This window comes from Terrapene carolina, unplaced genomic scaffold, assembly GCF_002925995.2.
Source record: "Terrapene carolina triunguis isolate 2854851 unplaced genomic scaffold, T_m_triunguis-2.0 Scaffold629, whole genome shotgun sequence".
NCBI lineage: Eukaryota > Metazoa > Chordata > Testudines > Emydidae > Terrapene > Terrapene triunguis.
The window spans coordinates 14,014,468-14,028,101 of record NW_020664980.1 but is presented as its reverse complement, the minus strand read 5'-3'; the positions used below and the strand labels follow the sequence as shown (position 1 = coordinate 14,028,101).

The 13,634-nt window shown below is 51.9% G+C and overlaps 1 protein-coding gene across 2 annotated transcripts; it reads right to left on the bottom strand.

Moving 5' to 3' along the window:
• Positions 1–136: 136 nt before the first annotated feature.
• MYOZ3 (myozenin 3) lies at positions 137–12,236 on the bottom strand. 2 transcript variants are annotated; one of them, XM_024217047.3, is made up of 7 exons: positions 11,954–12,236; positions 8,018–8,107; positions 7,337–7,491; positions 6,679–6,756; positions 5,686–5,824; positions 4,870–5,050; positions 137–2,140 (listed from the first exon to the last, which is right to left on the bottom strand). In XM_024217047.3, the coding sequence occupies exons 2-7, from the start codon at positions 8,097–8,099 to the stop codon at positions 1,966–1,968; spliced, it is 810 nt and encodes a 269-aa protein (XP_024072815.1). In that variant the 5' UTR covers positions 8,100–8,107; positions 11,954–12,236; the 3' UTR covers positions 137–1,965. The 2 variants fall into 2 exon arrangements, with proteins under 2 accessions (XP_024072815.1, XP_024072814.1); XM_024217046.2 differs by lacking the exon at positions 11,954–12,236 and having other exon boundaries at positions 8,018–9,266.
• Positions 12,237–13,634: the final 1,398 nt, after the last annotated feature.

The window sequence follows — 13,634 nt, the reverse complement described above, 5'->3', positions numbered from 1 at the left end:
GACAGGCTTTTGACGATCCATTGACAGATCTGTGTGGGGGAAGCTGGCACAGCACCTGCTTGTACTGGGCTTGACTCAAGCCAGTCAGTGTCTTATTCTGCAAGCACTAATTTGACAAGTATTGAACGGAGACAAGTTTTCAAATATAGCTGATTTATTTTCTGCCACCAGATTTCTGAATGTAAACATGGCCTCCAGCTCACAGGCAAAGGGGAGGGAGATGGGCTCAGAGCTGGACAGTACTTCATAGGCATAAACCTTTAAACTCTTAAACTGGCTTTTTTACTTGTTCAGTTTGGCCAGGTGTGCTTCTGGGGGCGGGCAGAGGAATGAATGTTCCCCACGTGAGTGTTGCATTGCAGTGGTGAGTGCCCCAGGTTGTAATTAACTGAGATGCATGCTTTTCCTTTGGATGGTCTCGTTGGCATTAGAAACACAGTGGTTGTATGTTACGTTATTTACAAATAAGGCAGCCTTTTAAAATTGCACTTTTACCAGCCTGGATACAAAATTACTTGCCTAGCCTAACCACAATGATGCAAAAATATATATATTACTCACCCATTAAAAAAGAAAACAAGACCAGTTTTGCAAGGTTACAGTAAGATTATCGTCAGAATTTGACAAAAACAACTAAACAAATGTAGAAAGTGCATAGTTGAGCTGGAGCTTTTCTATTAGCCAGGGCGAGTGGGAGTGTTCGGAACATACATGGGTTCTGCTCTGCCCTTTTTTTTGGGTAGCATTCTTCCTTTGATGGATAGCTCTGTTCTATATACTGTGCTTGTGTGCATTCAAAAGGCTGTGGTCAAAACACCATTGTTGACCACTTTCTGCATGTGTTGCATGAAGGTCTTGCTTGCCATAGAGGTGTTTGTTATGTAGGATGTCCTCTCTTCCCTAGTGGTACCACATTAATGTTTTTATCAAGCATTGATTTGTGTGATCAGATTGGCAAGTACTTAAATACAGAATCGTTGTTTTTTGGGGCTGCACCAATTGTGTACTGCATCTTAAATTGGCAGGATCTGATCCTGACTATTATTGAAGTAAAAAAGAAAATCTGAGCAGCATCAGGCCCTCCATAGATAATTGTAATCAAGTGGTGTAAATATTAAAACCGTGGTGTGTAACCTCATACAGCAAGTTGTTAGAGGTAGGAAAGGAAGTGTAACACACCAATCAGAAGCTAGCAGGGAAAATGGCATAGGTTCCTGATTCTCCTAGTTCGGGTATTGGTGATCTCAAGCACTCCCTTCCCTCATATGCAGTACGTGTTTCTGCCTGACAGCCAGCCCCGCACACCCAGCCCTGTGTTTGGTTTCTTAGTGGAGTTAGATGTAATTTCCTTTAACATGCTATCTCCTTATGTGTCAGAAAGCCATTAGTAACTTATTTCACCCACATTCCCCAATTACCACGCTGCCTTATCCCCCTCCTCCCCCCGCCATCTCAACCAAAATTACATTTTTACAGCACTGCCCTTAAGCTGGGATTTCTCTGAGCAGCCACCACCTGTCAATGCTGGTGTCAAATGTTCCAGCAGAACAATTGCAAGGCGACTTGATGTGATGACAACTGGCTCTTCTGCCATTTGCCACAACACTGGAGCGAGGACAATGTGTCTGCTCCAATCGGATTGTTCCGTAGTATAATGATGGATGTGGAAGTTTACTGGAATCCCCTTGTTTTATCAATGAGAACTTGGCTGGTCAATAACGGACACCTAGGAAAACCTTGTAACGGGGTAGCCCAGGAATGGCTCTAGAGGTGAGCTTGCTGGGGGCTGTGTGTGGAAGTGGATGACCTACTGTGCCACTGAGCCGTCACAGGGTGCACGGGTAAGAATATCTACTCCCCTTTTCTGCTGTGCTGAGGAGTACCTCTACCAGCGATTTAAAACAAAGCATGTTTGAGTCTAGCAGATAAAGCATCTGTGGGGTAGGAGAGGGGAGTAAGATTACATTACAGCTCTTCTGTCTCTGGTAAAATCCGTACCCAGCCCTGGGGTGCTCTGTTAAAGCTGGGTCTATTCCAGACGAGCTCCATGCTGTTCGGGGTGTCTGTCTGAGCCTCCATCTCCAACCCAGGCACAGTGAACATGTCATTGAGCAGCACTCCACCAAACGGGGTCGGAGTCCTGCATGCACAAAGGAAGAAGATTTAGCATTTTCATGGGGTTGGGGGTCTACTTCTCTTGGTAGCCACGGATGGAAAAAGCACTTGGGACTAGCTGCTCCTTGAGCATCCAGTAGCAGCCTTGTCATCTAGCAAGAGCCATCAATTGCCACCCCGTGTCATGAATGGCAGCTGTACTCCTTCCAGCCACCACAATCCCCACCTACTCTGTTTCCCTCAGCCCCTCAAAAGATTCACCTCTAGACTGAGCCTCAGTCAGCTGGCCCTCATCCAAACTCCTGCAGAGAGACAGGGTCGCTTGTCCCACTACCTCAGCGCCCTTGGTTGAGATGGCAAGGTAGAGCTGGGTGTCAGCCCCCACAGCTACTCCACCCCACTTCCCCTTAGCAACCCTGCCAGCCTCCACGTATGTGTTGAACAAGGAGAGGCATGAGAGAGGTGGTGCTGAATGTTAGGCCTTCATTTAAGGCAGAGCACTGTTTTGGGGGCAGCAGTAAAGGCTGACTGTGGGATGTATCTGCAAATGTCTGCTTTGGAAAGCATGCTCTGGTACATTGTCTAATCTGTTACTTGAGTAACGTGGCATCGTGTCTCACAGCAGCATCCCAGGGATTGCATGTCTGAGCCCCGCTTCTGGGGGAAGTGTGGATGGTGAAGACTTGTTCCAGAAATGCTCGGTACTCCTTGGGAGAACCGAGCATTTCTGGAACATGTGGCAAGGTCGTTCTCAAAGCCTTGTGTTACAGCTCACGTAGGGCAGGTACCATCTCTGTGAGCCTCTTCAAGGTCTTTCATCACCCCTCTCCCTTTTGTAAGTAAACCAGCCTGCTTGAATTCAGTCATTGGAGAGGCCGTGAACTTCCCACTGGTCTATTACAAATGTGAAATACTCCAGGGTTCATCTTGCTTCATAGGCAGGATTTCTGTCTTCTCGCTTAACACAAAAGGCAGCATCCGTTTTGCTAACAGCTTTGGGTTGGATTTGTTTGGGGTGGGGGGATAAGATCAAATGAAAAGAGGTGATTTTCAAAATCAGGACCTTAGATCCACAAGGATCACATGTTTTTTTAACTCAGTTTAAATCTGACGTCTGTAAATTCAGCTTCCCGGCACTTTGTGCCTCACTGAGGAGTTAAAATGGAGGTGAGAGACTTGGCGTTAAATGAGCATCTAGCTGTATTAAATGTCAGTTTAGGGCTTTAAATAGAAGAGCAGCAGTTCAGAGGGGAAATAACACAGGGTGAAGCTAGGCAGCCTTACACATCATATAGAAACATGCCCGTTTGAGTTTCTGTCCAGAAATAAATACTGAGCCCAGGGCCGAGAAACATGACCAGCCCGAGAAATTAAAGAACAAGTGACTGCAGCACCTCACCCGTCCCTCTACAGCGTATGCCTGATGGAGCTGGGGACGGGAAAAATTCTAAATATTTGAATACGTTGGGTGGTAAGGAAATCACAATAGAAACCCCTTGGCTTTTCCACCCTTTGCTTCCGGCTGGCAGCATCACTTCCACCATGGCCTTGCTTTCTGCTAGCTAGCTCATGTGCTCCCTGCTAGTTACCCCGGGTCTGGTGTGGGAGGGGGTTGGCGAGTCCCTCGCTAATATCTTACATTTATACAACACCTTTCATCTCCATAACTTCCTGCATGACTCATGCAGCCACCTTAGGGTTCGAATAAGGCAGCTGGTTAATGGGGCCCACCAACATTGTACAGCAGCTTAGGGCAAGAAGTGAGGAGGAACTCCGCATCATCTGAAACTGTAGCAAGAATTCAGCTAGGCAGGATGTAATTATTCAAACAGCAGTTTGGCTGGGGGACCAGGGTGAACCCCAGACCTACGCTCATGAAAAGGGATTTTTGGATCCTCAGTGACCAGAAGGGGTCAGGGCCTCGGTTTTATGATTCAGCTAAAAGATGTTGCTATGTAAGTTCAGTGCCCCCAACTCCAGGCTAGGTTCCTTATTCTCTACTGACTGAGAAGTGAGAACGCTTCTACTGGAACCCCACTCCTGCTGTCTGCAGAACCTGGGATTCCCTTGGCAGTCTCCCATCCGAGGACTTTACAAACCCAGCCCGCATAACAAAGAGGAAGGTTAACTCTTGCACGGAGTGCCTGGGGCTGCACCCTTTGCTGGAGCCACTGGTAGAAGAATTGTGAGAGTTCAGTCTCCAGTGTGTGGCTGGAAGGAATCAGGTGACTTTTTAGCACCTTGCATAAGGATTAACCTAGTGTCCTAGCTGCTTCTGCAGCTATCTGTCACCTTGTGAAAACTAGCCTAGCGCATGAGCTGTCACTTAGCGTGGCCATGGCCTAACAGGTGTGGGACGGAGACTGCTCTGAGCATAAGGGCCAACTCTGTGGTTGCTCCATGGCTCAAGCACCCATGGAAAAAAAATAGGGGGTGCTCAGCACCCACCAGCCTCACTGGTTCCAGCCGGGGCTAGCCGCCGGTCAGCTGTTTGTGTCCCATTGCAGAGAAGTTCAGGCTGCCCCATCTCAGTTTTGTGCTGCATGAGACCCCTGTCCTGCCCAGCCTTTCCCAGGGGCGGTTGCTACAACAAGCAGCTAAAATGGGGTTGCAAGAAAAATTGCAAATAGCAGCTCGTAGCAAGGTCTCCAGCCACCTTTTCATCCCCAAGCCTGCCCTAGGCCGAGTCCTCCATCAGCTCAGAATCCCCAGCATATCCCAGCAAACATGGTGGATGTGTCAGGTGACCGTTACCTGTTGAAGCTCCTCAACTCGAAGTGGCTGGGTTTCCTGGGCAATTCAGGCAGCTGGCTCTTGCTCTCCATCCGGTAGTCCTCACTGAAGAGGAATTCCTGCCATGGGGAACAGTAGCCCTTGGGGATGGCAGTGAAGTTGAACTTCTCTGGTGGGACTTCCTTCAGCGGTCCAGAGTAGCCTGCGTTTGGGAGACAAGGCTTTTGTTACTACAGCAGACCGGCAAGGCAGCAGCCAGCTTCACTGGATCGTCAGGCCTGCCCGGGACTGTCCTCATGTGGACAAGACCTCTCCCCTCCCATGGGAAGGGCTGGGAGAGCAGTGGAGCTGGCCAGGACATGTGTTTTCCCATGAAAAAATGTAGAGAAAAACTAATTTTTTTCTTTTTATCAAAATGTTTCTTTTGTCCTATCACCGACATTTCAGATTGTTGGCGTTTTTTTTTGACAAATACCTGAAAAAACTTGGCAAAAATGTATTAGTTTAAAAAAAAAAATTTCATTTTTTTAATCCAAAAACCCAACTCTTTTTTCCATTGAAAAAACACTTTGGCAGACAATGCCCAGTCAGCTGTAGTGACTAGACTACATCTCTGCAAGTGACATCTGTGGTGGCGAGGGGGAGGGGAAAGGAGGCTCTCCTTGCCACAGGGGATGGCTGTTCCCTGATTGGTTATGGGTGGGGTCCTCATGTTCTGCCACTGGGAATCATGGGGGCCACACCCCTTCTATTGATAACAAGTTCTGCAGGTCCGGCTCCTCATTCCTTCACTGACGTAGCTCCGTCATGGTGTTTTTTCTGTGGGCAACTCCTTACCTGGGGCCAGAGACTCGGGATTGAGGGCTTTACTCATTTGTAGGACTTTGTTTGTCTTCTTGGGCACTTTGGGAGGGGTCCCCTGGCCTGCTGCTGCCACGTGAAGCTCAGTGTGATAGTTCTCCTGGCCCTGGGCAGACTAGAGAAGAAAGAGCAATAGGAGAAGGCTGTGGACAGGGCACCAGGAGAGGTCTGCTTCGCTTTGCCCCTGACAACTGAGGTAAGGTCTTGTGGAGAAGATGGGCAAAGGGCAGGGAAGGAGACTTAGTCACGTCTCCTGAAGGGTGATCGTTTTTTATATTGCACTAGCTAGAGCCAGGCATGGTGTGGCCAGGTGCGGTGCAAGAACTCCCCACATGCACTTCTGCTAGCGCGCCTTAATGCGTTGCTGCAGCATCCCCTGCTCTGCTAGCCCCAGAACGTCACACGATTCCACCAGTGGCCCTCAGTGAGGACCTACCGGCCCCCTGTTTTCTAATCTTTGGTCCTTTCCAAGACACTTGCATGGTGAATTTGTGATGAACTGCTAGCATCTTGGAGGAAAACTACCACCTTGCTTCACTTTTGCCTGCCCCCCTGAGATTGTCAACCCAGGCCTCCAGCCATGGAAGGATACTTACAGAGGTTGGACCCGTGGGGCTCCTGCCTCACTCAGAAAGAAGGAGAAAATGAAATCCGGGTGAAATACGCGTACCTTCATCCCAACTGACTAGGCCAGCATGCAGAGCAGGCCCCAGAGGGCCACTTTCCAAAGTGCCTTGATGCAAAGAGCATGCAAGCACCCTGCTGCAGGAGGTAACAGCAGCCTGCCAGCCCCCTCGCGGCCCTTTCCAGCATGTCCTTGCTCAGTGAACGCAGGGAAAGTGACAGGACGCCAGGCAAAGCACTGACCTAGAGCTGCCAATGAGGCTACTTCAGTAACCTCGCTCCAGCCCAACTGGCTAGCGCCGTCCACTGCTTCTCTTTAAATAACGGTGCCCCAGGGACACTCACCAGCCACGCGTCCGGTCTTCCCGCCAGGTCCCCCTCAGCCGCGCCGTGCGAGCCGCCTGCTGCCATCCTGCTTGAGCTCTGCGGAGGGCAGGGGGACCGACGTCACTCTCTGAGGGGAGCAGGCCCCACACGCAGCCCCAGTGCTGTCAGCGTAAGGGCCGGCGATGCACGTGGTTTCAGAGTCCCGTTTCCTGGCTCTGCCAAGGGGATCGTTTCCACAGACACTGGCCACAGCAGCTGGCAGTGCCCTGTGGTGACAGCCCGGCTCTCCTCACAGCTTATGGCGCATGGGCCCACAACAAAGATGGCTGCCTCCCCCTCACACTCCTTCCCGTTAAAACATGCAGTTACAATAACTGCGCAGGGCTTCCTGTTAACTCAGGGATCCTCATATCCTGGGCTAAGAGGGGCCCTGGTAGGCCAGGGTGCTGGCGTAACGCGTGAGTGTTACAGCTCCCCCTCCGTGCTGATCTAGAGGACCGGCTTTATTACAGCCCTCCTCCATTTCTAGAGCTTCAGCTCAAGCTGCAGCAGCTCTTGCCCTTAGCTCTGGAGGTCCCTGGTTCAGTCCCCGGACTGTCAGACAAGAGCGTGACCATCATGCTGACCCAACAGGGTCAGCTGAGATTTGGGTTCCCATCACGATGAGGCGACTCACGGCTCTGTAGCCAGTAGGATGCTCCAAGATGAACTTCTGCACCCGCTTCTGCCTCTGTTGGAACAGCTGGGAGCCCCTGTTGGTCTGCAGAGACAGCTCTTCCATCATCAGATCCTGGGGGGTGCTGACCTTCTTCCCCAGGTCCAGCTGGGGGACTGAGGACACACACACAGCAGGGCAGTGAAAGCACAGGTGTTGCAATAGGGGGTTAGGCTCTGAGCGAGGGGCCAGTGGCTGTGCATGGGGAGCCAGCAGAACCTCGCTCTGGGGAGAGGCGAGGAGAGGGTTTGATTGACTCAGCCCCTAGGAGTGACAAACATCTGGCATAGCTCTGCAGGGCCCATCAGGCTGGTTCAGAAACTGCATTGATGGGAGCCACATCCAGGCAAAGAGGTGGGGACCAGGGGGCCTTGGGGGGGGAATGAAAAGGGAGGATAGTAAGGGGATCCTGGCGCCGGGAAGGGCTCAGAATAACCTCTAGCGATCTGGGGTATGGGCCCCATTAGTGTTAATTGACAATGTACCGTTCGTTCGTTTGGAAAGTCCAAGGAGGAGACCAGTAACATTAATACCCCTGAAGTCCAGGGGATTTTTGCCAGTGTCTTCAATGGGAACTGGATCAGCCCCAGTGGATTGCATGGGGCTACTCCGTAAGTCAGTTTAGCACAAGGCATCTCTTACCGTCTCCCATCATCTCCCTCACGATGGCCATCGCCTGCCTTTTTCTCTCTCGGGTGTGGTCCGAATGCATAATTGGGAACATCTTCTCACCTGGAAAAGAAGCAGAAGCCCAGCAGGGCTCACACATCAGGGCAGACCCTGGCTGCTACTCACACGTTACCCCCAGTGTGCCAATTGCCCCGTCCCTGGGAAGAACTGATCCCAGGTGCAGTTCTGAGGTTCGTGTGATGGCTTTTTGCAAACGGTTACCCTGGGGCCCAGCTTTGCTCCCTTTTGGAAAATATGCACAAAACCAGAGAGAATGCAGCTGGAAAAAGGGGGTTTCTCTTCCGCTTTATGGTCATAGGAACTGTATCATGCCACCACATCACCCCAACTTCACTGCAAACATCTCCCATTCATTTCAGGACCAGCTCTCCATGTCTCTAACACTATAGAGCTGTTCCAAGTGACCACATCCTGGCCCTCTGTGCTCTCCTCCCCGTTCTCCCCACTATTCTTGGATTAGCTTCTCTCCAACCCCTCACACGCTTCGCCATTGCTGGTGCGAGAGCCTTCTTCTCCGTAGCTCCTGCCATCTGGTGCCGTCTCCTGCAGCAACTCGCCATCTGAAATCTCTTTGCTACTTGCTCATGCCTCTTAATTCTGCCCTCCGTTGCTGGCTTTATGATTGAGCCACTTAATGTATTCCCTAGGCCAAGATTTTGCACCAAGGCTCTCTGTCCCTGATACAATGCACCGGCCTGCATTAAACTCTGCCAAGCACTGTGGGGGGCTGTCTTGTACGAAAGACGCTATTCAAAATATACAAATTAAGGTTGCATTGCATTGTATACTGAGCTTTCTGAGCTCAGCTACCCCTCTGCTTAGGCCCTGAAGCAAGAGCCCTTGTGACTGTTAGATTAGCTGGCTGGTGCCACGTTTATTCATAAGCGTCTGCTCCTTTATGTTTAATTTTGCTGTGACTTAATGCCTTGCACTGGTGAGTTTCACAAGCTAATGAAAATGTTGCATGTTTCCTTATATGTATTTTAGGGCTGTATTCTACCCTAAGTCATGGTACAAAACCAATGCTTGGAACATGGGCAGAACAGGGATCTATGATTTGATCGATCAATCATATTTCTGTGCCATCTAAGCCTTTTAACTTGTACCCTCCTGAAGGCAACAAGAAGCTCAAATCAGTCACTTTTGCTCTGTTTGCAAGTCAGCCCCCGGGAAGGCCCTCACTGGGCGTTTCTTTAGAGAGGAAAAAATAGTCCCCATCTCGTTCCTCCCCCCACACCACCCCCGTAGAATCACAGACTCATCAAAGTGTCGGGCTAGAAGGGATCTCAAGAGGTTCTCTAGTCCATCCTGCTGCACTGAGGCAGGATTAAGTATATGTCTTCCCCCATGTGGTGCACGAACGGATGGGGTCCCCCTGCCTGAACGGGGCAGCAGGCCAAGTTGGCAGCACCCTGCTCTGCTTTGTGGGTTTCACTATAGAGGCCATGTCTGCTCCTCGCTGCTCCCTGAGCTCCCATTTAGCCACAGTCTATTTTAAGCTCCTGACCTCGGTAGAGCGGGGAGTTGTAACCCTGATCCTTTGGGCAAAGAGGACGGCGCCTGGTGGTTCTTGGGAGGATGGTCTCGGCAAGCTGGGGAAGCCGGAGGGCTAGGTCGGGAGATGCTGGGCTCCCCTTAGGAGAGTCTGATGGGAGTTTAAGGCCCTGCAGGTGCCGCAGCATTCCTAGCAAGCGACTGCTACAGCCATAACATAGAGCCACAGGGGCTGCTTGTACAGGGAAGGGGGGAGTTGATACTCTTGATATATGGCAGCTCCTCTAGGACTCGGTGACCCAGGGGGAAATCCTCACCCCATTGAAGTCAATGGGACTTTTGTCCTCGCTTTCAATACAGCCTGGATCCCCACCCCCCAGCGATCAGAGGACGCACAGCTTCCCCACCCCTAGCACAGCTTGAAAGGGGGAACTGGCCTCCCCACCCGCAGTCATGCGGGGTCCTTGCCTGGCAAGATCTCTGGACTCAGAGTGGGTTCGTGTTCCACTCCCTATTTCTAGTGTCGCCAAGCACTGGCGTATGGGTTTGCCATTGCCCCTCCAGAGCCCAGCCAACGGGTCTGAGAGAGCTCCTATTCACCCCGCCCCATTATCCAAGAACTAGAGTCACTCCATGGAATTGAAAGGCAGCAAATGTCAAGCAACTGACAGAAAATGCTTTGCTCACCACAGCCTGTGGAACTCACTGCTGCAGGGTATTATGGAGGCAAATACCCCATTTCCAACAGGCCGAACGCACAGCCACGGATAAGATTAGCCTCTGCAGCAGCACTAGTAAGGAAACATTACAAGACACCTCATGCTCCAGGGTATCAGCTGATCACCAGCTGGGTGCAGGAACAAACTTCCCCTCCAGTGCAACTGGGGCCATTCTGGGGGTGTTAGTCTCTGCAGCATCCAGTATGAGCCACTGTGGGAGGCAGGGTATGGGGCGAGATGGCCCATTGGCCTAGCTGTGCATGTGAGTAGCCATTTCTCTGTAGTGTAGCCAACAACTCCACAGCGCCGCCCCCACCCCCCCAGCTCCCATGTCCTGGGCTGCTGCCTATCTTGCCCACAGCAGCAGCTCCCTGAGAGCTGCAATGCCTGCTTTGCTAGCCCCCATAAGGGGGTTCCTCAGATTACACCTAATGAATACACCTAACCACCTCCCCAGCCCTCCCCTCTTCCTCGGGCTCAGGGATGGAGAGCCCCCATGCCCAGATCTGCTGTGTGGCACTCAGGGAGCCAACCGCTGGCGTGGCGGCTTCTCACTGTGGCTCCTCCACGTCCATTTGCTCATGTCACCTGCACTTGTGTCTTTTCGATTGTAAACCTCCCAGGGCTGGGAGGGGCTAACTCTGGGTCCGGGTTTGTACAGTGCCAAGCACACCGGGGCCCGGGCCCAGCCCCTACCGAAATAGATGTGGGCAATCTGCTGGGGTGGTGGTATTTCCTCAACACCCGAACACACGAACGCAGGTCAAAGCCCTCTCCTGCCCAGCTGTCAAGATTCTCCTCACCAGCACCAGATACCCTGTCCTATTTATAGGGCCCTACCAAATGTACGGCCATGAAAAATGCGTCACAGACCATGAAATCAGGTCTCTCACCGGGAAATCTGGTCGTTTGTGTGCTTTGACCCTAGACTATACAGCTTTCACAGGGGAGACCAGCATTTCTCAAATTGGGGGTCCTGACCCAAATGGGAGTTGCAGAGGGGGGTCACAAGGTTATTTTAGTGGGGGCCGCGGTATTGCCACCCTTACTTCTGCGCTGCCTTCAGAGCTGAGCATCCGGAGAGCGGTGGCTGTTGGCTGGGTGACCACCTCTGAAGTCAGCGCCCCGCCAGCAGCAGCGCAGAAGGGTGGCAATACCATACCATGCCACCCTTACTTCTGCGCTGCTGCTGGCAGCGGCTCTGCCTTCAGAGCTGGGCTCCCGGCCAGCAGCTGCCACCCTCCGGCCACCCATCTCTGAAGGCAGGGCAGCAAGGGTAGCAGCACGACCATCACCCCCCCTAACCTCGTGACCACCCCCACAACTCTTTTTTGGGTCAGGACCCCTAGAATTACACTGTGGAATTTCAGATTTAAATAGCCGAAATCATGACATTTACAATTTTTGAAATCCTATGACAGTGAAATTGACCAAAATGGATCCTGACTTTGGTAGGGCCCTAACTATTAACTTTCCAGGTTCCAGCCCCCAGTGAGTCTGAGCTGAGCCAGCCACACGGAGGCTAACAAGCGGCTGCGGGAAGACAGCCTGCTCCTCGTGGGGGTCAAACTCCAGTGTGCTGCTGAGTTCCCTCCTGCTGCTGCTGAACGTAGCAATTCTCCCCGTCCCGTGCTATTCCCCCCGCCCCCCGAGTTCAGAGCCCAGCTCTTCGTACCTGACTGTGTGACTCCTTGGACGCTGTCTTGCTGCGATGCTGTTAGATGAAAGGAGCTTTCCTGCTGCGCCCGCTCCGCCCAGGGACTAGGCCTGGGTTTGGGATTCCTTAACAGCTTTCACAAACCTACCCCAGGGCCCAGTGTTTGCCGGTAGCCCCTGTGTCTTTCTTACCCCCTCTGTGCCCTGCTCGCACTCAGCCTGGACCATCGCTGAGATTCCTCGGTCCTAATCCATGTTACATCAGACATTTATTTCTGGCTGAGAAAGGGGGCGGAGGCAGCACAGACCCTGGTGAGCCAAGCTCCAGACCGTTAAGAGCGCGCACACACACACACACACACACACACACAGCCATATGTGTGCACCCAGGTAAGGAGTTTACACACAAATGCATAAACATGCCCGTGTATATGGAGGCATTAGCGATGGTACAGCACTTCAAAGACATACAGTGCCAGGGAAGTGCTAAATGCCCTAGCGGGGGATACAAACGAATGCAGGCACGAGAGAAGGGAAGCTAGAGGCTTTCTTCAATAATGCCAGGGCAAAGGGGTATTTGATTAAAATCAAAGGCAACCCATTTACGATAAATACAGGGGAATACTCTGTTATGCGCTTCTTATTTATTATCATTATTTTTGGAGCACAGAGTACTTTGCAAAACACAGAGACAGAAAAGGCCCCCTGCCCCAAGCTGTTTACTCTAGAATTCAAATGAAGGGCACAATAAAATCTGCGGAACTCATTGCTACAGGATATTATGGTGGTAAACAGTACAGTTCACAAGCGTGTTAGCGATTTAGAGGGGTAAGAATAGTATCTGCAGGGCCAGTAACGAGAATCAAATTACAAGAGGACACAAACTTCACAGTTCAGGCCTAAGCTGCTCACCAGCTGGGGTCAGGAAGAGTGGCTCCCACGCTTGGCCGGGCTGTGGGATAGCACCGCACAGCGAGGTGCAGGCCTGGAGCTTCCTGAAGCATCCCATTGGCTGCTTTGGGCTCTTATTTAGACTCACATCTGTGTAATAATACCAAGAGGGAGGGGGGGTTGTTTCTCCAGCTCACAAGCCCCTCTTGAGGAGCCTTCTCAGTCCAGTTTGTAGGAGGAGAGAGCAGGAAAGACCCCCCATACTGCAAACATACATGCTGCCATTACTGGTTGAGAGGCTCATGCCCGCCAGCTCTGAGCCGCCTGATGGGCCCTGGCTCCTACCCAGCCCGGCCCGAGGATCTGTGCATTCCAGCCAGCTCAGCTCCAGCCTTCCACCGCTAGGGACATTGGGCAAAGCTTTTCCCCAGCTGCTGATACGGGTTCAAATCCACCACTGGCTCAATTGACCCGGTGGCCTATGGCCCCCACGGCTCCCGGTGGCACTCACCCCGGCAGCTAGCGACAGCGGGGGATTATTTCCCTAGTGTAGATGAGATTCCTGTATCAGCCCATCCCCCCTGTGTGGGGCTCTGACACTGACCATTCAAACAGGGAGCAGCTGACTAAACCCAAATGAATTGGGGGGCAGGGAAGGGGGACTCCAGGGGGGGGGGACACACAATGGGAGATGCTCATTCAGCTTTGCTGCCACCTGGTGGCCGTTCTTTATCACTGCAGGTTTAGGGTAGGAAAGGCCTGCTGCAACCCATCCATTGTAGCTAATTAGCAATAGTCAAGTGTGCTTG

Coding starts and splice junctions, on each gene's coding strand:
- MYOZ3 (XM_024217046.2), bottom strand. CDS start 8,144: ATGTGTGAGCCCTGCTGGGCTTCTGCTTCTTTTCCAGGTGAGAAGATG. Junction 7,492..8,017: donor GAGGGAGATGATGGGAGACG/GTAAGAGATGCC, acceptor GTGTGTCCTCAG/TCCCCCAGCTGGACCTGGGG. Junction 5,825..6,678: donor GAAGACCGGACGCGTGGCTG/GTGAGTGTCCCT, acceptor TTTCTTCTCTAG/TCTGCCCAGGGCCAGGAGAA.